At 36.9% G+C, this 25,200-nt stretch overlaps 1 protein-coding gene across 5 annotated transcripts in view; it reads left to right on the top strand.

The window, feature by feature from the left end:
• CEP152 (centrosomal protein 152) overlaps positions 1-25,200 on the top strand; it is an 86,023-nt gene that overhangs the window by 45,240 nt on the left and 15,583 nt on the right. For all 5 annotated transcript variants that reach the window (XM_058541529.1, XM_058541526.1, XM_058541531.1 and 2 more), the window contains exons 14-20: positions 2,751-2,879; positions 3,486-3,595; positions 4,367-4,495; positions 4,633-4,768; positions 11,701-11,982; positions 17,827-17,958; positions 21,849-22,499. In XM_058541529.1, coding sequence (XP_058397512.1) covers positions 2,751-2,879; positions 3,486-3,595; positions 4,367-4,495; positions 4,633-4,768; positions 11,701-11,982; positions 17,827-17,958; positions 21,849-22,499 — 1,569 coding nt within the window. The remainder of the gene's footprint in view (positions 1-2,750; positions 2,880-3,485; positions 3,596-4,366; positions 4,496-4,632; positions 4,769-11,700; positions 11,983-17,826; positions 17,959-21,848; positions 22,500-25,200) is intronic.

Below are 25,200 nucleotides of genomic sequence, written 5' to 3'. Positions count from 1 at the left end.
GGACATCTATAACTCTGTGTAATAAGGGTGATACTAGTTACAAAGTGATATGAGAAGGAATAACTAACTAGGCTTGGGGATGGGGATGGATGGTAAGGCAGCCTTAACAAAGTCTTTAAGGAGGAAACATTTGATCTCTGTCCTGGAGGATAAATCCAGGAGAGAAAGTGGGAAGGAACGTTTCAGCTCTGAGCAGAAGTATATAAAAGAATGTAGCAAATAAGCTGGTGTGACTAGAGAGTAGGGCATGTGAATAGAAGTCTGTTGTATAAGTTCAGACTTTCTGAAATCTTTAATGAGGCCAAAAACATTTAGATGTCTTAATATTGATTTGTAGAGAGAATAATTATAGCTGGCATTAATGAAATGATGTTGTACTTCTTTGCTTGCTATAGGGATGTTAAGAGAAAGAACACATCAGTTTAAACTTCCCTGGGTATCTTTTTAAAGAGAACTAGGCCATCAAAATCTTTCCCTAAAGCCTTTCTAAGTATTAAGAAGGCAGCAAAACTGTTTACGTACGTCATCTTGACATGTTTCTTTTATGAACATTTTAAAGGTATTGATATATTTATTGCTTTATACGTACCTTGTAGTACATTTTGTGTTTGTTTATATCCATCATATATAGAACAATTTAAAATTATTACAGAGAGTTAGTTTTTTCGCTTTCAAGTCATATGACTATTCAAAGCAGTGCTGCTCTATGACATCTCCAGGATCGCATGTGATGAAAATTAGGAGTCTGCCCATACATAGCACTGTGCAGCAACTGGGAGTGGATCAAATACTATGCTGTTCATTCCAGTTGAACAACTGGGCCATTAAGGTAGAATGTGGTAAAGACTTTAGGAAAACCGGACTGGCTTACTAGCAGTCAGGGCCCACATCTACACTGAATTTTTTGTAAGTGTAATAAATAAAACACAGAGACCTTTCTGTGTGTGATGCCCAATAGAGATGATTACCTTACCGCCAGTTGTGGTTAAAGCTGTACTCTGATTTCAAGGTACTTGATAGGCAATGTTTGGTAGGCAGCTCAGAAGGTTCCTAGCTAGAATCTTTTTAGACATAGAAATTAGGAACATCATATGAGAGTTGCCGTATTATATTTCTTGTTTTCTTGAAAATATTGTCTTCAGTATTCCACCTTTAGAAAGAAATTTTGTTGTGACTTTCAAGGGGTCCTTCTCTTTTCAAAGGTCTTTGTGAGGGTTTTGTGCTGACAAGTACACATACCTCACCCTGTGTGCCTGCAGTGTGATAATATATCAAACTGAGTGCAATAGCTAGCCATGAAAATTGTTTTTCAGTGTATCAGTATGATGTCACTTTCTTTCCTAGTAATAAAAACTCTCCAGTGGGGAAGGAAGCACAAAATGAATATGATAAATTTTAGAAAGTGGAGGCCAAGTTAAAAAAAAAAATAAAAGCCATCCTAATGAGTCAGTACAATCCTTTAAGTCTCCTTAGTACCCCCAAATCTGGAGAGAAGCTAACAGAATAGGTACTCTTAGCTCTTCTCTCTCATGGCTGGGGTAGGAGCAGTGGCTTCTGGGAAATGATGGCAAGTGAAACGAGGACAGTCAACACTGGAGCAGTCTCCCTCTGGAGGAAGTGAAGACTATGAATTGGAAGACTGAGCCGAAGCTGTGGTGTTCTGTCATCCTATGTGGGAATGAGATACATGTACCTCCCCTTCCCTCAGTGAGTAGAATCAGCCTTGGTACAGGATATTTTTTAAACACTGTAGAAGAGAGCTCAGAGTTCAGGTAAATACATAAACCAGCAGGTCAAATAGATAAATATTTTTAAAAAATCTTTGTGACTTCCTCAGTGAATAAAGAACTTATAAAAATAGATAAGGCAAAAAACAGGTGGTGAAAGGCAAATGTGCAAAGTCATATAAACAGACAAATCTGGGAAGATGTAAAACAAATGAACAATGAAGGTATGTAAGAGGTTCCACTCTGATGGCAAAACAAGAAATGCAAATGAAAGCAATTGTTAGATACCCTTTTCCTCATCAAATACAGTCATTATTTAATAACAGTCACTGCCATTGGAGGTAAAGAGAGTTGGACAGACTTATGACAGTATACATTTGTACAACGTTCCTGGAAACAATTTGCCAAAGTCTATCATGAGTCTTAAAAATTGTACCTGTTGAATAAAATATATGAGAGGTGTCTGCAGACACTACCTTCATCAATTGATCATCACCAGTGATGAGACTGATTGGTATCATGTGTTTCCTGAAAAGCACACATGTCACTTCTGTGGCATTCATGCCAAAAATGCATAATCTGAGTTTATTAATGAAGTAACATCAGAAAAACCCAAATTGAGGGGGGACATCCTACAAAATAACTGGTTAGTACTCTTCAAAAATATCATGGGTTTGAAAGACAAGGATTGAAGGACTGTCCTAGATTAGAGGAGACTAATGAGACATGACAGCTACAAGCAATGGGGAATCATAGATTGGATCCTGAACCAGAAAAAGGATGTTAGAAGAAAATTGGAAAACTTTGTATAACGTCTGCAGATTAGTTAGTAGTATTGCATCCTAGTTAATTTACTGGTGTTTATAATTGTACTGTGGTTATATTTGGGGACGATGGTAAAAGGTATGTGAAAATTATTTGTACTGTTTTTGCAATTTCTTTGTAAGCATGAAGTTATTTCAAAACAAGTACTTAGAATTTTTTAAAAACCTGAAAACCTTTTGACTTCTTTTTAACATTTAGACTAAAACAGATACCGCAGAAAAACCAACTAATCAATTATGGCCTGATTCTTCTACTTCTGATATGATTGTCAAAGATGATATTCTGCAACTTAAAAATGAAATTCAAGTTTTACAACAACAAAATCAGGTAATTAAAAAATTTTCCAGAATTTTGTGAGAATTTTCATTAAATTCAAAGGATATAATAGACTTTTCAAAAATACAGAGGCAATGTGAGTTAGCAGATAAGGATATTAGTAGGTGACTAAGGATTCCAGTTATTTCCCTTTGCTATTGGTCATGGGGTAGCAGTGTCATCAGAAGGTGGGTGAGTGTGGTATAGTTCCCTGTCTGTACAGTGGCATGGCTAATGGAGGTGTTCTTTCCTCTTTAGCCAGCCCTTGACCAAAAAGTAAAACTTTGCTTATTTAGATGGTTACTGAAGATCATTGAATTCTAAGACTTATTTTAAGGCATCAGCCAATACTTCTCTGGTTAAATGTTTTCATTTCATATGTTTAAAATTAAATATAAAATTTCAACTTTTATTCTTATCAGAAAGCTACCTGTCAAATAAATGAATCTACTCTTTTCAAGGCATGAAGAGGCTTTCGTAGAATTATGAAAATGATATTATGTCAAATAATGTTACAGGGTAGAGATAAAGCACAGAGGATGTTAAAAAATGAGATTAGACTAATCAATGAAAATGATGTTTATTTCCTCTAATTTGATGTTATTCTTTTATATCTAGAAACTTAAAGAAAATGAAGAAAAACTGAGAAATACAAATCAAGACTTATGTAATCAAATGAGACAAATGGTACAAGATTTTGACCGTGATAAACAAGAAGCTGTGGATAGGTAAAGTCTATACAGAAACTAATGCAGGCCTCCCAGGCACCTTTCTCTTTCTTTCTTCCCCCCCTCCCTCAACCCTCCCAAAAAAAGATTCAAGAGAAATGATGGAGTGAACCCTCCCTGTTGAGCTCTTGGCTTAGAGAAGATGAGTCCCTGGCTTCTCAAATTAGAATTTGGAACACATTTTCCATAGAAATGATGTTATGGAGTGGATTGGGTTCCATAGCATCATTGAAACTGTAGTTCACTGAAATAGTATAGCTTAATGGTTTTTAAAGGCTAGTCTGGGAAACTATTCTTTATAAGGAAGAAATCTGTGGGAGGGAATATGTCTTCCAAATACCAAATCATAAACTTGGAAACAGACTTTTGGAACATAACTTACTTGTGAGTTGGGTATTGCTAGTATTTGTATTTAATATAGATGACTTGGAATTTTGGAACCACATCCTCCATTATTTCAATTCATTTTTTATAAACAAGTCCTCAACACAGACTAATATCTGTGTTTGAAGGATTGATGCATCCTCATATCCAAGTTTCTAATTTTCTTCTAGAAACATTCGAAGAAAGAAAATTTTGAAGATTCTTATAAGATTATCCATTGAAAATTAATTACTACCACTTTTGGTTGGGGAAAACCAATCTGACCTTAATTATAATTTGCATTAGAGGGAGGAGTTGGGGGAAAGAAGGAAGAGAAACCAATTCATCTTGGTGTTTCTAGTAGTGCTGGGCACTGCCTTAGGTCCTCTGTCTGCTGTCTGTTTCCAGGTGTGAGAGGACTTACCAGCAGCACCATGAAGCCATGAAAGCCCAAATCCGCGAAAGCCTGTTAGCAAAGCACACTTTGGAGAAGCAGCAGCTCTTTGAGATTTATGAGGGGACTCGCTTGCAACTTAGGTGAGAATAAAAGAGTTTAGCTGCCCTTTAAACTGTAGAGACAGCATTCTTCTGTTCTGTAGTTTAGAGGAAAATTTTTTGTTCTGCAGCGTTGTATCTTTTTGTGGTCATTTCATTGCTGGTTTTGTGTATCCAAGGTCTGAATTAGATAAGATGAACAAGGAGATGGTTGCTGTGCAGGAATGTTACCTGGAAGTGTGCAGAGAGAAAGATAATTTAGAATCGACTCTCAGGAAGACCATTGAAAAGGAACAACAGGCTCAGGAGAAGAAGGTATAGTACAAGTTCATGTTGTGTTTACTTCATTTCATTTCTCCAGCCTCTCTATTGTCATTGAAACCGCTATACTTGTTCTCTTGTGCAATGGGGAAGGCATACGTAGAAGACTCTTTACTTTGGGCTGTATCACGCTAATATAGCTCACAAAATATAGTAAATGTTGAAATGATTATTAAAACCTTAGTAGAAAATGGTATACATATAGGAGAAAATCATTCTTCCTTAATAGATTTATTCTAAGAGGCAAAAAAAAAAGAGTTCTAAAAATAAGCAAGTGTGGACCCGAGTCACTTTGAGACTGAAACCCAGGGATCCTCATTTTGCATTGGTTTGTTGGCTACGCAGGCGACCCTACACAGTCCTGTGAGCCCTGCTCAGGTGTTCCTGCAGAGACATTTCCCCTGACCCATTTCTCTCTCAGTACCTAAGTGTCATTTCATTCTTCGGGGGAGAAGGGCAGGAGTTTGAACTTGGGTCTCCTGATAGGGAAGGTGGTGACATTGTGGAGAGGAAGGTAACAGTGTTAATGTGGCCTTTCTCAGGGAAGCTCTCGTTTTTCCTGGAGGCTGGAGGGGCCACAGTGGACTCTCTGCTCCTGCCTGAATCTTCTCAGTTGCCACTGGTGAGTGTCCAGGAGTAGAATCACATGTAAACAGCCTCCCCTCCTCCTCTCTTCCCTGTCCTGGCCGGAGCCTCATCCAGACCCACGTCTGACTCTCCTTCCACTTTGGACCAGCCTGCAGACCACAATTTGAAAGCCACCTGCATCAAGATTAGTAAATATTTTTAAAAGCTTCAGTAAATGTTCTATATGGAGGTTTCTGAATAAGTTATATTAAAGCAAGCTGTTGCTACCAGAGACTTAAAAAGAACAGTAGAGAGGGGGTGAAGAATTTGGTTCACTTAATATTTTGATTGATTATTTTTGAATAGATTAATACGGTAAAAAAAAACATGCCATGTATACATATTATCTTCTGGAAAAAGAACTTCTAAAGGGAGCTCTTTTAGTGAGTACTGGCTGTATAAAAGTTAGAAGGGATCTTAAATTACCTAGAAATTAAGGACTTAGCTTTCAGTTATGTTTAGAAAACTTAAAATACAGAGAAGATCTCTAGTGTGCTTCTTTTCTTTCTTTCTTTTTAAAGGTATAAATTGGTAAGAATGTAAGAGCAATTCTCTCAAGGAGCTCATTCTTTTTAGGAATATATTTTCCGGTACTTTTAAAGGAATCAATTTGGCTGTAAAACTGGATCTTCTATAATTGGTTAGTTGCAATTAATAGCTGCTACTGACTGATATTTTGGCTCATGAATACTTGTGCACTGGAGCAAGAAGGAAAGTTAAAACTGCTATTTGGCCCTTCCAAAAGAAACTTACAGGTTAAATTTTTTTCTTTAAAATTTTAAAATTGTCATATAGTAAAATTGACTCTTTTTCATTTGGTGTACAGTTCTATAAATTTTTAACACGTATAGATTGATCAGGAAACAATAGTTTTCAACCTAAAAAACTCCGTTGTGTTATCCCTTTGTAGTTACACCCAGCCCCGCCTAAGAGCCAGTGTACTTAAACCATTAGAAGTTTTAATTCCTTCCTTCTCTGGGGATTCTTTAGTTTTTTATTTAGATTTGTATAGGCCCTTTCTAGGGCTTAGTAGTCTTTATAAGCTAGTCAGAACAGAACTACTTTAAATTTAGGAGACTTTAATCTTTTCATATCCTCCAGAGGTAGCAAAGATTTACCAATTTGTCTTCCTAGAAAATGTTTCACACTCACACAATGGAAGAATCTGTCTAAACTCGAGAAAGCTGGGGAACTTTCAGGGTAGTCCTTCTCTGCAGGACATAAGCCATTTTCCCTGCATTGACCTTCAGGTCAGGAACTTAGTCTGGATACAGAATTTATAGGACAGTCATCACCAAGAGTCCCATGGTGGATTTTCCTGTTTCATATGTGCTCTTTTCTGAAACACTTGTTGAATCAGGCTGTGGGTTAAGTAGAAGCTCGATTAAGTTTTAAAGTTTTTATTAACACATAGAACTTTCCTTGCATGTTAACCTGGCTTATTCACAGAAAGGGAAAAAAAAGTCATACATACAGAACCCTTCAGATTGGGAGATAATCAGTGGTGGCCGCGAATCTGCAGACAAGGCAAAGATGATCAATATTCCCATTCTTAATGTCATTCCTATACACATTAAGGCTCATTTATACTGTTGTTAATACAGTAATCCCCCTTACATTATAAGACCCCCAGTGGATGCCTGAAACTGCCGATAGTAATGAACCCTGTATATACTATGTTTTTTCCTATACATACATATCTATGATAAAGTGTAATTTATAAATTAAGCACAGTAAGCGATTAACAACAGTAACTAATAATAAGATAGAACAATTATAATAATTATAATATACTGTATTGAAAGTTATGTGAATGTGGTCTCTCTCTCAAAATGTTGTACTGTACTCACCCTTCTTTTTGTGATGTGAGATGATACAATGCCTGCGTGATGAGATGAAGTGAGTTGAGTGACGTAGGCATCGTGACATAGCGTTAGGCTACTACTGCCCTTCTGATGATACTTCAGAAGAAGGATCATCTGCTTCTGGACCACGGTTGACTGAGGGTAACTGAAACCACAGAAAGCGAAACCATGATTATAGGGGACTACTGTACATGCTAAGTCAGTCCTTAGAAGTTAGAGTTTTTTTGCAGAACTCTAACTTTGCATGTTTAAGTGTTTTGAAACTATCCAAATATTTTCTTCCCTTTAATGAAAAAACTATTTGAATTAGATATTCCTGTAGTATGTTCAAATGGCAGATCCCTATGACCAATAAATCTATTGCTTTTCCTCTGTAAGGAAAGGGAAGCAAGGTTTTCCTTGTGGTGGTGGATTGCAAAAATGGCCACGCAGTCTTTCCGTTTCTGAATGTATGCCCCCTTACAATGTGACTTTGTAGCTATTCTCAGTAAGAGGTAGTCTCTCATCCTTTAAATTTGATCTTAGCCACATGACTTACTTTGGCCAATGGGACATTAGTAAACATTATGCAAAAAGAGGTGTTTATGGGGGCAGGCCCTGTGGCCTAATGGTTAGGTTCCACACTCTCTGCTTTGGCAGCCCAGGTTCGCTTCCCAGGCACAGACCTACACCACTCGGTGGTGGCTATGCTGTAGCGGCGACCCACATACAAAATAGAGGAAGATTGGCACAGATGTTGGATCAGGGCAAATCTTCTTCAAGCAAAAAGAGGAAGATTGGCAGCAGATGTTAGCTCAGGGCAACTCTTCCTCAGCAGAAAAAAAAAAAAGTGTTTGGGGCCGGCCCAGTGGCTTAGCAGTTAAGTGCGTGCGCTCTGCTGCTGGCGGCCCGGGTTCGGATCCTGGGCGCGCACTGTCGCACCGCTTCTCTGGCGATCCTAAGGCCACGTCCCACATACAGCACCTAGAAGGATGTGCAACTGTGACATACAACTATCTACTGGGGCTTTGGGGAAGAAAAAAAAGGAGGAGGATTGGCAATAGATGTTAGCTCAGAGCCGGTCTTCCTCAGCAAAAAGAGGAGGATTAGCACGGATGTTAGCTCAGGGCTGATCTCCCTCACAAAAAAAAAAAAAAAAAAAAAAAAAAAAAAAAGAAGTGTTTGTACATTGGGGCTTGCAAGCTTGATACTCTTAGGAACCCTGTGACTACCACCATGAGAATGATCTGGGATAACCTGCTGGATGATGACGTGTGACCAAGTCATCACCATCATCCTAGCAGACATCGAGCTAACTACCAGACATATGAGTGAGGGCGTCTTAGACCATGTAGCCCCAATTGCTTGCAGAGATCAGCCAAGTTGGCTTAGACCAAAACCACCACCCAGCTGACCCACAGAATCATGAGAAATAATAGATGTTTGTTGTTTTAGATCTCTTAAGTTTTGGCTGGTTTATTATGTAACAGAGCCAACTGATATACTCACAAGCATACAAACACACAGAAAATTGGTAGTAGTTTTCTGCTGTGGGTCAAAAGGAAATGCAGATATATATGGAAACAACTCCTAAAGGATAGACATACACAGATAAGACAATTTGAGGATTCCTTCTATAGTCAAACAAAAATAATAACAGTGATATATGATGTGACACTGGACAACTGTCTTAACTATATGGTTGAGATTGTCCTGTAGTATTAGTACAACTTCAGTCTCCATGACCAGATTGTGAAGAAATGGGTCCCTCAGTCACTGGAGACTTTCCAAAATCATTCAGCACTGAGCAGACATAGATATCATCTTGGCATTTGCCAGTGATGGAGAGGAATCAGATAGAAATTAAAACAAATAATCCAGGTCTGCTGTGAACCAGAAAAAACCCAGACAACCAGATAGTCATGAATCAGAAATAGTGCCCAGAAGACACAGAGCAAAAGCTTTGTTGCTGTGTGGCAGTAGGTTTGTGAGGTATGCTTCTCTGGCGTTGTAGTTTGTGGGTTGCAATGTTACTTCTCATGGCATCTCAGCGGGACCTCGAGAAAACCGTTTCAAAAAATTTTCAAACAGAAACTCGCAGATAATTTTGATTCCTGAGTAGAGTTTTATTAGAGTTTTCAAATCAACTGGGTTCCTAGAATAGAGAAAGTTGTATGAATAAGTCAAATTATTAAATTTTAACTGACATTTGACAGTTCTTATTTGATAATGCCTTAGCTAGTTTTGATTAAAAAATTTGTCTTCGATAAAACAATACAAGTCTAGATTTGTCACAGGATGCATAGCTTTTAGGAAGGAGCTATAATTCTTGGCTTATCTCAGAATACAAGTCTTTCAGAAATGTAAGTGTTTTCTGGGCTCTGATACCTAATTTGTCCCATGATGGATGGGGTGTAAACATAAACAAATTTTCACTTTTTAAAAAGACTATTTGGTCTTTTGGAAATGTGTTTATTGTATTAGATGCTTTTTCTTTTAATCTAGTCATTTGTAAATTTTTTACTCAAATATTTGAGTAAGCAGGTCTTTACAAGACAATTTATTCAACTGACTGAGTTAACATGTAGGAAGATCATTTGTCTTTGTTGCTGCTGTCCATTACGTGCATATAACCATTATTTTATAAATTTGACTTGGAGAATATTAGTGTTGTACAGGGCTGTTTGCTTGAATTTTGTTTAAAGAGATAGTTATTGCAGGAAAGAGAAGAATAGGTAAGCAAACTGCAGGTGGAACTTGAAGAAATGTACCAAGACACCCTTATGATAGACAAGAACAAGTGGCTGAAAGAGCAAGAAACTAACATTAAACAGCAGGTTGAAAATGAAGTAACGTTAGCCAAAGCATGCTGGGATAAGGAACAGAAAGAAGTATGGGTTGACATTTCTTTATAGTCACCGTGTTTAAAAAATGTAGTATTAACTCTCGAGAGACAGTTCTTCATGAACAGACATGTAGTTTTTAATTTCCAAGTACATGCATAATCGCTCATTTTACTTCTCCAGAATTGGGCCATTAGCAGGTTACTCACACCAGTTTTATTTTTTAAAACTTCCCACCTCTTGACTCTTCAACTCAATTCAGGATATAATGGATTTTGGGGGTGCACTTTTTTGATTCCTCAAAATGAAACCATGATTTAATTTCATATTGTGAAATGATTCTGATAGCTCTAGACCAATCTATATACAAATAAATAACCTATATTGTGGATTAGAAGAAAGAAGTAATGACTGGGGAGAAATGTTATCTCTATTATCTAGGTAGTAAATGTGATTAGGAAATGCTAATAATTTCCTAGAAAATAAAGAACCAAATTATAATCTTAAAAGTTTAGTTGGAAGTGAAATAAATTCTCAAATTTATTTAACCTAGATTCTCCTGTCCACAAGATTGCTATTAATTGCGACTGGGGCTACCTGAAGATGGAACAGTAGACCGCTGTCCTGTCTTTTGGCCTCTCTACTCCTCATCTCCCATCCTCTTTTCCAAATAGCATTTCATTAATCTAGTGCTAGCACCTGAAATTCTTTTACTAGTCATTTTTTAATTTAAAAAAAATACATATATAAATAATCTGGATGACACAAAACAAATCCTCTATTTTTACATTGTTGCAAATTGCTTTTCAGCTGGATTTCCTTGTCAGTTGTTTACTAGGGGGATAAGATAGACAGCTTATGTTTTTGTGAGAATGTCGGGAGAGCATAACCTGTTACGCTGGATGGCTATTTCAAGTGAAGTAATACAGCCAGGGGCTGTGGTAGCCAGGGAAGCGGTTTGAGAACTCTGGATACCCAGGAGGTGGGAAACAGGAAAAGGGCAAAGCAAATTTTGCTGTTTCACAGTTTTGCCTAAGACTGATTGTATTGAATCCATCCCACTGCACTGTTGAAAGTAGAAAAGAATTCTTCCAATAATGTCCCCCTCTTGAATGCACAGTTGACTCAGTAGAATTTAATATCATAACAAGATTCTCATGTGTTCTAGTAAGTAAAACTGTTTTTTACATTGTTCGATTTTAAGTTTATTGATCAGACTTACCCAGTGCCTGCTTTGTGGAAAGCCTGGTGTTGATGGAAAAATACATATTAATAGCAGACGTTTTCTTTTTTTTAAGTCGTGCCATCTTCATAGTGGCAATGTCAAAGCTTCCAGAAAGTTGCATATGGAGAGCAAGATAGCCTGACCTTACACAACATACTAAAATCTTCCATGTGATTTATGTCACATAAATAAGGTCAAAGAGTAACTTGCAGGATTTACTTGAGAATATATTTTCATTGACGAAATTTCTAAACCTCATGCAATTACTACAACAATGTCTAGATGGTTTTCAAACACAGCTGTGGTTGCTTTTTTGGCTAGCTATTAATTCTAGTTTTTGCTTATTTGAATATTTTTCTTTTCATATGATTTTTCTTCTGAAAACAGATCAAACAAGAACTTACTCAACAGCTTGAAAAAGAGTGGCAGTCTAAGCTGGATCAAACTATAAAGGCAATGAAAAAGAAGACCTCAGATTGTTGCAGCCAAACTGACCAAGTAACCACCATCGATGTTATTTCCAAGAAAGAGATGGCAATCACGATAGAAGAGCAGAAGCGAAAGATCCAGCAAGATTTAGAGCAGGAGAAGGAAATAGCTATCAAGGGGGGCTTGAAGAAACTTGAGGTTGAGTTGGAACTCAAATATTGTGAAAATATTGCCAAACAGGTAATAAGCAGGTTTATTGTAGTAAAATTATTGGAACTGCCTCTTAATGAAAACCTGTAAAATGCTACCATTGAACTTGTTCATAACTTTATACTTAAAAATTTTGTACATTCCAGGGGAGAGAACCTCTTATGTTGTTCCTAAAATTTTCTTCATTATGTATATTTCTGTTACAAAGCTGTCACCTCTCAGTTTTTCTGTATATCCTTTCAGTTTACAAAATGTTTGCTCCTCTGAGGTCAGTCCAAGCTGACCTAAGATGCCTGAGGTTAAAAGATGGTGGTTTTATATCTGAATGAAGCACAATTTAATTATGAATCTTGCATATCTAACTTTATAGAAAATATTCTACTAAAGTAGTTACAAAAGCAAACTGAAAGTGGATAAGGTATTTAACAATATTTGTGTTGAGACTTGCGGAGGGGAATCTGCAGGCATGCCCCTTAAATGGGACTTTGTCTGTAAATCCCATCCGCTGCCAAAAATTGGTGCTATTGCCTCCCGTTGGAAGCACTCGAAGAGCTAGCTCACTTTTAACTGGGGCGTGTTACTTGTTTTCCAAGAAATGTCAAACTGAGAAAAGTATAGCTCTGTGTTAATAGAATAAAGATGAGTTATTTGTGTTAGCTATATGATCTATTACAATGATTCTCGAATTTTTTGGTCTCAGGATATCTTTACTCTTTTAAAAATTGAAGACTCTAAGGAGTTTTTGTTTGTGTGGGTTAGAATTAATGTGTTGGAAAATCTAAGAAAAGTTTTTTTGTTTTATAATATTTTCATAAGTAAAATAATTTCTTTGCTTGGATCTATATCAGATTAAATACCAGCATCTTTTGAAAGGAATTTTTTTTTGGCTTAAAACAGCATAAATGTATTCTCTCACAGTTCTGGAGGGCAGGGGTCTGAAATCAAGACATCAGCAGGACCATACTCCCTCCAGAGGCCTTCGGGGAGAATTTGTTCCTTCCAGCTTCTGGTGGCGGCAGGCGTTCTTTAGCTTGTAGTTGCACTCCTTCCAATCTCCGGCTGCACCTCCGTATCACCTTCTCCTCTGTGTGTCTGTGTGTCTTTCCCTCTTCTGTCTGTCTCAAGTCTCCCTCTGTTTTTCTTTTTTTTTTTAATTAAGGTATAGTTGACATATAACATTATATTAGTTTTAGGTGTACAGCATAATGATTTGATATTTGTGTACACTGCAGAATGGTCACCACAATAAGTCTAGTTTCTGCCTGTCACCATACAAAGTTACAAAATATGCAATACAATATTATTGACTATGGTCACCATGCTGTACATTATATCCCTCTGACTTATTTATTTTATGACTGGAAGTTTGTGCCTCTTGACCCCCTTCACCCGTTTCACCCACCCTCCAATCTCCCCCTCCTCTGGCAACCACCAGTCTGTTCTCTGTGTCTGTGAGTTTTGTTTTGTTTTGTTTGTTCATTTGTTTTGTTTTTTAGATGCCACGTATAAGTGAAATCGTACAATATTTGTCTTTCTCTGACTTATTTCACTTAGCATAATACCCTCAAGGTCCAACAGTGTTGTTGCAAATGGCAAGATTTCATTCTTTTTTATGGATGAGTAATATTCCATTGTATATATATACCACATCTTCTTTATCTATTCATCTATCAGTGGGCATTTAGGTTGTTTTCATGTCTTGGCTATTATGAATAATGCTGTAGTGAACACAGAGGTGCATATATCTTTTGATTTAGTGTTTTTGTTTTCTTCAGATAAATACCCAGAAGTGGAATTGCTGGATCATATGGTAGTTCTATTTTTAGTTTTTTGAGGAACCTCCATACTGTTTTTCCATAGTGGCTGCATCAATTTACATTCCTAGCAACAGTGCACAAGAGGATTTTTTTTCCACATCCTCTCCAAAACTCGTTATTTCTTGTCTTTTTGATAATAGCCATTCTAACAGGTGTGAGGTGATACCTCACTGTAGTTTTGATGTGGAGCATCTTTTTGTATGCCTATTGGCCATCTGTATATCTTTGTTGGAAAAATGTGTATTCAGATCCTTTGCCCATTTTTTGATCAGATTGTTTGTTTTTTTGCTATTGTGTTGTATGAGTTCTTTATATATTTTGGATATTAACCACTTTTTGGATATATGATTTGCAAATATCTTCTCCCAATAGATAGGTTGTCTTTTCATTTTGTTGATGGTTTCCTTTGCTGTGCAGAAGATTTTTAGTTTGATGTAGTCCCACTTGTTTATTTTTGCTTTTGTTGCCCTTGCCTTTGGAGGGAGCTCCAAAAAATCATCACTGAGACCGATGTCAAGGAGCTTAGCACCTATGTTTTCTTCTAGGAATTTTATAGTTTCCAGTCTTACATTCAAGTCTTTAATCCATTTTGCATTAATTTTTGTGCATGGTGTAAGATAATAGTCTAATTTCATTCTTTTATATGTAGCTGTCCAGTTTTCCCATCACTGTTTATTGAAGAGATTGTTCTTTTCCCATTGTATATTATTGACTCCTTTGTCGTAAATTAATTGACCATATACGCATAGGTTTATTTCTGGGTTCTCTCTTGTGATCTATGTGTCTGTACGTAACACATTGTGTTTTTAAGATTTTCTCCTTACTTAACTTCACATTTTAATTATAATGTGTCTTGGCATAGATCTCTTTGGGTTCATCTTATTTCTAACTCTCTGGGCTTCCTGAATCTGGATGTCTGTTTGCTTCCATAGATTAGGGAAGTTTTCAGCCATTATTTCCTCAAATACGTTTTCTCTCCCTTTCTCTCTCTCTTCTCCTTCTGAGACCCCTATAATGTGAACGTTGTTCTGCTTGATGTTGTCCCATAGGTCTCTTAAGCTATCTTTACTTTTTAAAATTCTTTTTTCTTTTTGCTCATCTGTTTGGGTGAGTTACACTGTGCTGTCTTCCAGGTCACTGATCCTTTCTTTTACTTCATCTAGGCTACTATTGAACCCCTATATTGTATTTTTCAGTTTAGTTATTGTATTTTTCAGCTCTGTGACTTCTGTTTGGTACTTTTTTATATTTTCTGTTTCTTTGTTGAAGTTCTCTCTCTGTTCATCCATTCTTCTCCTGAGATTGGTGAGCATCTTTCTGACCACTGCTTTGAACTCTTTATCAGGTAAATTACTTATCTTTGTTTCATTAAGGTTATTTTCTGGGATTTTATTTTGTTCTTTTGTTTGGAACATATTCCTCTATTTCCTCATTTTGCTTGGCTCTCTGTGTTTGTTTCCATGTATTAGGTGAAACAGCTATCTCTTCTAGTCTTGAAGGAGTGGTCACAGGAAGATTGGGGGTGTGTTTCAGTCTGCTGTTTGTGCAGTGTCCTGGGAGTGGTAGCCCACTAAGAACTGTCTCTCTGATTGTTTGAGTCCTGTGGGGCCCAGAAACACAAGTCCCCTTGGCCACCAGAGCCAGGCTTCCAAGAGGTGTCCCCTGTGTGAACTGCGCACACCTGCTGGTTTTGGCAGTGCCATGGGGGAGCACTGGGTGGGGGCAAACCCGCCCATCAGGTTTAGTGGGACAGGGCCACATGAGGGCTGGGCAAGTGGCACTAGCCAGGTGGAGGGAGAGTGCAAAAATGGTGCCTGCCAGCACTGGTGCTATCAAGGTAGAAGGAGAGTGCAAAAATGGTGTCTACCAGTGCCTCTGTCCTCAGAGAGGGTTCCAACAGACCCCTGTCCCTCCAGCAGATGCTTCTAAGATTAGCCAATGAATCTCCTTCACATATGGTCTAGGTGGTTTTCAAACTGCTCTTCTTGCACTGGGTCCCAGGGTGAGTGAGTCTGTGTGAGCCCTGTAGGAGCACAGTGTCAGTATCCTACAGCCCTATGGGTCCACTGGAGGTAAACCCCTTTGGTTTTCAAAGCCATAAATTTTGGGGTCTCCTCTCTCTGTTCATGTCCCAAGGGTTGGGGTGCCTGATGTGGGACTTAAACCCCTTGCTCCTTAGAGAGAATCTCCATATTTGTGAGCTCACTCTTGCATGTGGGTCACCACATCAAGGGTGGGGTTTTTGGCAAGCCTGTGTTTCCACCTGTCCTGCTTGTCTCAATGTGGCCTTTTAATCGTTTGTTGTGGAGGAGCTGTTCAGCTAGTTATCAGGTCTTTTTCAGAGAGAATTGTTCTATTTATAGCTGTAGACTTGGTGTGTGGGAGAGGAGGTGAGTTTAGGATCTTTTTATGCTGCCATCTTGAATCGTCTCCCTAAGAAATTTTTAAAACACAGGAATACTCAAGCACACTTGTCATTGGCTGTCAGAGCAGTGACACATCACATAGCATATCGCCTCTGGAGAACTGTACTGTTTACACGTGAAAGAATGGGAGTAGAAAAGACAGATAAGGTCTGAATATTATTTTGAAAATAGTTTTTTTTTTTTTTTTTTTTTTTTGGTGAGGAAGATTGTCCCTGAGCTAACATCTACACCAATCTTCCTCTACTTTGTATATGGGCCGCTGCCACGGCATGGCTTGATGAGCAGTGCATAGGTCTGCCCCCAGGATCTGAACCCACGAACCCCAGGGTGCCAAAGTGGAGTGCGTGAACTTAACCACTATGCCACTGGGCTGGCCCCATGAAAATAGTTTTGACCTCACAGACCACCTGACAGGGTTTCTAGCCCTCAGAGGTCCCTGGACCTTAATTTATTGTTATTTATTGTATTTATTATTTTAGATCTATTACTCATTATAGAGTCTTAAGATAATAACTGAATCAAAGTTTTTAAAGATGTACTCAGCTTTTTGATAAACACTTGAAATTCTACCTTTTTGTTAGTTTAGTCTACATGATTTTTACAGGGAATCCTTAAAGTATGAAAACAGGTAAATATATGTAATTGTATCAAGGACATCTTCAATCAGTTAAAAAAATAATTTTCTGAAATGTTTACTATAATGTTTGAACAGAGTTAAGAAAATTTTCTATAGACAAAGAGACAGGTTTAAGAGTGCTGCTTTGGTATTTATACAAGTATAGATCTTGTGAAGAAAAATAGCATGATATAGTAGAAAGGAAATATTCATAATAACTCTTTAAGGAACGTAAATTTCTATTGGAGCCTTTATCTTTTCCCTATATTTTTAACTCCCTGGAATTTACCTGTAAATGTATGTAGCATTTTAGTGAGAAATTCAGCCCCTTATATCAGCTCTGGTTTTGTGTGTGTATATGGATATTTGTACATGTCTATCTGTGTGTATGTCAAAACAAGGAAATGAGGAAAGATGACTTAATAAACAATCTTGTGGTAACCTGTAACAGATTTACAACCGGGTGACCCTCATAATTCATCAGGTCTTACATTTTTGCCAAATTGATGTATCACCCTCATTCTTTAGTCACAAACTCATTCTTGACAGCAGGAAAATTTGCTCAGTGTAAGGCTGTCACCTATATTGGTGCATGCGTGCATGTGTGCATGTGTTTGTATGTGGGGCCTGAGGTCTGAGGAGGTGGTGGATGTACTGACTGGACAGCAGCTGACACCAAGCAGCCTTCATGCATGACTGCTCCTTTTTCCACACGATAAATAGGAGTTTGTTGGAAATGGCAATTGGTACTTTGTATAAAGCTTTCTAATAATAGTACTGGACATCAAACATTTATAGATTACCACTTCCTGCTGTGGCATTTGCCTGGGACAGTATGGGAAGTTTAGAACAGAAGGATTAGAATCTCCTATTTGGGATAAAGTAGGGTACTTGAAGTCACTGTAAACTAACGTTGTGTAATACAAAGCAAAATACACATGAAATCATAGTTGCTGTTTGCAAATGGGGTCTTTCTGAAATTTCATACCTCACTTTACCTTGCAATATCCTGCAGGTAGAAACAGCTGTGCAAAACGCTCGTCACCGATGGCTGGAAGAAATGCCTGAGCTTGCAGAGTATAAAGCGCATGTAAGAGCAGAACAGAAGAAGTGGGAAGAACAACAAGAGATCTCTGTGGCCAAACGGGTAAGAGCTCTCTTGGAAAGAAGCTTCAGGAGGGCCTCTCTCCTGACCTCTTCTCTCATCTCAGTCCCAGGAATTTGTACCCACTCACGGTGATGTGGAAGGATTAAATACGATAATGCATTTAAGTGTTAGCTCAGGCCCTGGCTAGTCGTATCTGTTCTCATCATTGTCAGGATGTTGAGGGAGAGAGAATATACTTTAGGGTCTTGAAACTCTTATAATCAGAAAGATAACCTTAACTGTGAAACTAAATCCCATTCTATCTTGCCCTATCTTTGGGAGAAATTGAGAAAACTTTATCTGTTTATTATTAGACAGTATCCATTCACATGCTTAAAGTTTGTTTTCTGTGCTGTGTCAGTAGTCTTATACATATTCTCCTTGGTAAATAGCCAACTCTCCTTTCCAGAGATGTCATGTTTCTCGACTGGAAACATCAGATTTTATAACTGTTTGTATTCTCCCAACTTAATTTATTAGTTTAAACCCATGCTAATCAAAATACCAATAAACTGAACATAGTTTTGAAATTTGACACAATAATTCTAAAATTTATTTGGAAAACTGGAAAGACTAGAAATATTTCAGATGTTCTGGAAAAGAAATAGTAGTCCAGCCCTAACACATAATAGAATATGTTGGAAAGCAACATTTCAGAGAGAGTTGAGTCACAAAAATAGAATTCTTTTTTATTTAGTACTACACAGACTTCAGAGATAGGCCCAACTATGAATAAAAGCTTAATAAATGTTTCAAATTAAGGGAATGAGGAATTATTCCATAATAAATAGTCTGATGATAGGCAGATAGCACTTTGGAAAAATTAGCTTTACCCACTCCATGCATCACAATAAACTCTAGGTTCATTAAGAGGTTAAACATTTTTAAATGAAAGTGTAAAAAAAATTAAAAAGAAATTGAATATTTCAGGTCTGTATCATAATAATAATTCAATTTTGAGACAACAGACACAGTAGCAAAGATAGATAAAATAATAGGATAAAGTATGTGCAAACATTTAAAACAGTTTTTTTGTAATAAAAAAACAAAAAGTGAGGGGATAATAAAAATAAGGAAAATAAATGGATCAAACATAAGGCACATTAATTCTAATGTATGATAAGAAAAACAATACAAATTTATAAGAAAAACAAGAATCTATGGATAAGTACACCAATGATATGAAGAGACAGTCTTCATGAGAAGACCAAATAGCAAACTTAAGGTGCTATTTTATGCCATACGTATAAATCCTCTCTTCTTAATTGTAATACACAAATATAATAGATTGCAGTGTCAGGAATATACTACTCTCCCGATGTCAAAACTGTTTTGGAAAATAACATATGTAACAGACATTGTAAATGATTTATATGTTGTATTCATAATCTTATTCCACAAATTATTTAAGGCAATACTTCAGCATTAATAAAAAATCTATTTTAATATTTTTCTTAAGTTATGTGGTAGTACATGGGTGTTCATTACACTGTTCTCTGTATTTTTTAGTATGTTGAAATATTTCAAAAGGAAATTTAAGTGGGAGAGAGAGAGGAGACAATATGACGGTGTGCATGTGTCTCAGAGCTCAGACGTCAAGAAGAAGAATAAAGTTGGGTAGAATATAGAAAATAAAATAGGCAAGAGATCTTTCCTTAAGAACACAGAAGGCCTGTATGTATGTGAACGCAGAAACCTAGAAAGCACAGTCTGTTGCTTCTCAAATGTTGGCAGGCGTGAGAATCACCTGGAGTGTTTGTTAAAGCAGATTGCTGGGCTTTGTTCCTAGAGATTCTGATTTGATGGATTTGGAGTGAGTCCTGAGAATTTGCATTTCTAACAGGCTTCCAGTGATGTGATATTGCTGGTCTTTGAACCACACTTGGGTGTGAGTGGCACTACTCTAGATAATTATTCAGCCACAAAACATAATGTTAACATGTTGCAAATCCTTCCTCCAAACTGAAGGAGGTGGGCAAGGGCCCGTTTCATAGCATTGACTGGAGAGTTCTTGTAAGATTAGAGTGATCCATCAAGATCTGTGGAAATTTAAAGCCAGTTTCCAGAGTCCAGAAGTAGTCAAGTTGCTTCAGTGGTTCTTCAACTTTGCTGCACATTGGAAAAACTTGAGGATCTTTAAAAAATACTGTTACCTGGCTCCCACTCCCAGGCTTTATGTTTTAATTGGTACCGGATGTGGCCTGGGCATCAAACTTTTTAAAAGCTCCTCAGGTGAATCTAATGTGTAGCAATGTTGGGAATCACTGAGTCGATTAATGCTGTCAAATTCGCCTTGTGAAACTTCACGTGAGAGGATACACACTTTTGGTGAGGTTGGGTGGATCATCCAAATTCCATGGGACCTACCACCTCCACCCAAGTCACCTAGTAATGATTTCCAGGCATCCATTGTAACGTGACCTGTTTTCCCTAAAAACACTCTTTAAACATGTCTCACGTCACTACTGAATTATTCTGCTGGTAGCAAAAGAATTTTGCTGTGAATTCCTTTGTAAAGCTCATCCTAAATAGTGGGTTCCTTTAGTAAACTTTAAATACAATTCAAAATCTTTGATTTATATGCAACTATTCAGGAACACGTATTGTTGAATAAAAGTATATTACATGTGTTTAAGAATCTATGTAGTTGAAGATGTTTGCTGTAATTATATAATGGGTAAAAATTTAGGAAGCAGATCCCCGATCTCAACATCGAGAGCTTACATACCATATTGATTAATCGCGGTCACCACTCTCTAGGCCAAGCCTCTGGAGGTGCCCTATTCTTCTTTTAACACTTGTATCCTTGTGACTTCTTTGAATTCAGTCAGGGAATATTAGAATTAAAAGGGACTCAAGGTCATTATCCGTTCTCCTCATTATATAGATGAAGACACTAAGTGTAAAGGAGATGAAGTGACCCTTCTAAGGCCATGCGGCCAAAAGTAACAATGACCACATAACATTTATTGAGTCCTTATCCATCAGGCTCTACACTAAGTGCTTTAAATGGATTATCTCCTTTTGTCGTTTAATCCTAAAAAACTCTATCAGTTGGGCATTGTAATTATCCCCATTTTATAGATGAGGAAACTAAGGCTCAAGGAAGTTGAGGAATGGCTCTGTGATCCCACAGTTAGTTCCAGCAGTTGGTCTCCAGAGCCTGTTCTGTTAGGCGGTGTGCTGGGCTGGCTCTTCAATCAGAGGCAGGATTAGAGCTAGAACCCAGGTTTTTTGATTCCCTGTTACTTTTTGGTTATGTACTATTATTTTCTATGATCTACTAGTCTTGTTATTCTCTTATAAAAGAAATTAGATTAATTTTAAAAATGACTTTTTCTGTTTAGTATTGTCATTTAATGAACTGTTCTAACCTCTAAAATTACATTAAAATACAATTATGTTTGTCAGTGAGTTATAATGCAGCTATGTGTTATATTCCTAAGTAATAGTAAAATTTCCTTATGAGGCTGCTTTTGCTTCATGTAAAAGATACTTCATTTGTTGGGGGCTTAGATAAAATTTGAGACTGCATGTGTATTTAAAAAACTAATATAGATTATTTTCTAAAATTAGTTTGGGATAATTATATATATATACTTTTGGTCATTTTAAATTTCTAGTTCTCCATCAAGAAACTGATGTTTTATTTTTTAAATAACATAAGATATAAAATATTAGGTGATTTAAAATGAAGGAAAAGATCCTTAAGTACAAGGTAAGTATATTTTAGGAACAATGTCTTATCTAAATTTACTTTTTCCCCTTAATTTTGATTTTAAATCTCTTATTAAGTTCAGAGGTTAACCCAAATAGTTACTTTAGTTTAATTTTTTTATTAATGAGGAGAATCATGAAGAGTTTTAAATGTACATTGTTACGTCTTTTAGATATTGTTCGCCATTTCTGAAGCTAAAGAGAAATGGAAAAGCGAGCTTGAAAATATGAAGAAAAATGTAATCCCTGGAAAGGAATTGGAAGAGAAGATTCACTCTCTTCAGAGAGAGCTGGAGTTAAAGAACGAGGAAGTCCCTGTGGTTGTCAGGGCTGAGTTGGCTAAGGCCCGGAGTGAGTGGAACAAAGAAAAGCAAGAAGAAATCCACAGAATTCAAGAACAAAATGAGCAAGATTACCGGCAATTTTTAGATGATCATCGAAATAAAATTAATGAGGTGCTTGCGGCAGCTAAAGAAGACTTTGTGAAACAAAAAACTGAGCTCCTTCTTCAGAAGGAGACAGAACTACAAACATGTCTAGACCAGACTCGTAGAGAGTGGACTATGCAGGAAGCCAGGCGGATCCAACTGGAAATCGCTCAGTATGAGGAGGACATCCTAACTGTACTTGAATTTCTCTTAAAGGATACCCATAAGGAGCATGTCAGTGGGTCAGAGAACAAGCAACTCTTGGAAGTGCTGTCGACTTGTTCTTCAAAATGGGTGTCTGTGCAATATTTTGAGAAAGTGAAGGCCTGCATACAGAAAGCATTTCAAGATATTCTCTCCCTACTTATAGAAAATGCCAACTCAGAATGGGAAAAGGTATGTTCCTGATAAGTGAAATAGAGCTATTATTAAACACCAAGGATGATTGTAGAAGTTGCATATGGCATTTTTGCCTTTCTTCTTCATTTTACAGTTTAATAGATGTAAGATTGTATTTTTACCAGTGGTTTAAAAAACTTTTTGTAGCAAATCCAAAGGATTGCATTTTTTTTTGCCAAAAAAACTTTACTTTTTCATGGTGCCAAAAATATGAGGCAGAACTTTTAACCTCTAGACATCTTTTTCCTAAAAAATATATGCTATTCTTTGTAAGGGCCTGAGATTTCAGAAACAGAGTAACTCTCATTCCTATTTTCATTTTTTGGGCATAATCACTTAAGCATAATTGCTTCAAGAAATATGCATCATATTAAACTACGGTTTCTTAAGAGCATCTAAAGAGTTTGGAAGTCTATTTCTTGCCCTCAAGGAATTTATATCTCATGTAGGCAAAAGATGCCAACCAAGTACAAAGAATATTGATGTAGAAACAAGCAAATAGAGGTATGGCTCACACACACAAAACTCTGAAGCCCAGTGTTGTTGGTGTACTATACCTGTGCATGTAGAATGAATTAGTTGTATTCTTTTAGTTGTATAAGTACTCTCTGACGCCAGCTTTCAGTTTGTGTGGGTGATCTATAAAACCAAAGTCTTGCTTACCTTATGATTAAATTAGGTATGCATGAAAAATCCAGAATGATATTCTAGGCATTGCGATCAGCCAGTTTTGACATTTGGAATTAGAGGTAGAAAAAAATGCCAATATTATAAGGTTTGTCTGATAGAAGAATTGAGACGTAAGAGTTAAGTTTCATTAAGATACTATGATTAAAGATTTTCAAGGCCAGGATTGAGTATTTGGCATTAATACCTGTTGTATAAGCTAGGAAAAAAAATCTGAGTTCCAGTTCCACGCTCGAGAATAACTAGCTTATTACCTTGAGTAGTCATATATTATAGTTGCTTAGCTGAAAAAGAAAACACAACACCCTGGCCTGTCTAATTCCTTGGATTTTGGTAGGATACGAATGACACAGCTTGGCCTTTCTACATCCTGCATTTGAAACATTACAGAATTTTAGAGCCAAAGGGATCTGAAAGATCAGTCTACCCCATCCCAGTTCACCCCAGTTGATATTTTTATTCTTGATTTCACACAGATGTGACTACTTAGTAGTTGCTTTCAATGTAAAAATAACCGGGCAAGATCATTTCCCATTGCTTGTAATACTTTGTTGAGAATTTTTGGAAAAATAGATAATTAAAATAAGAATTATTATTTATAGCAGTTTTATGGATGAGAAGTGATAGGAAGATCGTGTTATATACTTTCAAGTTTGCTTTCCTGAAAAGGCAATCTCGATTTGCTATAAAAATCAAGAAAATACATCTTTCTCCTACTATTAATATATAATCCACCCTGGGGTCTTTTTATAGGGCATATAATTGTGTAAGCAGTGTAAGGTCATCGGTATGACTTAATGTGGTTCACATGTCTATGAAGACAGAATCACATAATTTGGCTAAGAATTTAGACTTTTGCAGCTTCTGTTGGGTGGGGTCAGATTCCGTTCCTGAGAAAAGCGTGGCTTTGAAATGCCTAATCTGGCATCTGTTGTAGAATACTTGACCTTCTGCCGTTTTAGAGCAAACTTAGCTCAGGACCTTGAGGTAAAGCAACGATTATTATAAAGCAGTGATTATAAGTTGCAGTATAGGTGCCGTAAATGTGAAGAACTATGAATTATAATTGATTAAATTTGTAGTTTTTAGAACTGTTCAGGAAAATTAAAATAGCCAAAAAATGATCCATATATATAAAAGTCCTGATTTTAAAATAACTTAGATGATCAAAAGATTTTTAAAATGGAGTGGATGCAATGAATTAAAAATGTAGTTTCCAAGAAAATGAATGTTTTATCGACAGATATTAATACAACAGTTTATAAAGGATAAAAGAAAACAGAAATATCAATTGGAACAAAATTGTCAAACAAATTTGAGGAGGTATGTTCTGTCTTTTCTTGACCACCAAAGTCAAGTTAAAACTAAGACAAAATGGTGGCTGCTCCCGCCTTTTTTGTCATCTTGGCTTTTCTGCAGATTTGAGTAGAAACTGGACACATTAGGGTTCAGCTCTTATTATTCTTTTGGCCTCAACCTCATATCCTCTTGATGGCCTGGAGTTTGCATTGTCTCTGTAACTGCTGACCTCTGCTTCTGTTGAACATTGTAGGTACATTTCCTGACAGTCAGTTAAATGAGTTTCTCATCATCAAAATCAAGCCTTCTGGAATCAAGCACACGTAAAGTGTTTTAAGTAATTAAACAAAGCAGCTTTCTCAGCATCACCTGTTCTGGTCCCTTGGAATTTAGTAGTTGTCCAAAATCTAAAAATATTGCCTTAAAAGAATGTCTCACTATTAATGAATTTAGTAGCTGTATTACTGGAACAGGGACTACAACACAGAAAGTGTTCAGTAAATGTTAGTGAAGAAATGGTCTTGTGCAAGGTGTTTAAACTTAGGTGAGCCTCGGTTTCTCTCTTTAACATTGAAATTCAACTGGCCTTCCTTACAAAGTGACAGTATATATTAAAGTATTTAGAAACATAACATGCTATATAAATTAATTTTTTTTTTTTACTGTTGTTACTTTCAATTCATGGACGGCAAAAAGTTGGTATTATAGTTTC

The sequence above is a fragment of the Diceros bicornis genome, chromosome 5 (assembly GCF_020826845.1).
Source record: "Diceros bicornis minor isolate mBicDic1 chromosome 5, mDicBic1.mat.cur, whole genome shotgun sequence".
In the NCBI taxonomy this organism is placed as follows: Eukaryota; Metazoa; Chordata; class Mammalia; order Perissodactyla; family Rhinocerotidae; genus Diceros; species Diceros bicornis.
Note: the sequence above shows the minus strand (reverse complement) of the source record. Positions and strands in the feature narration are given on the sequence as shown.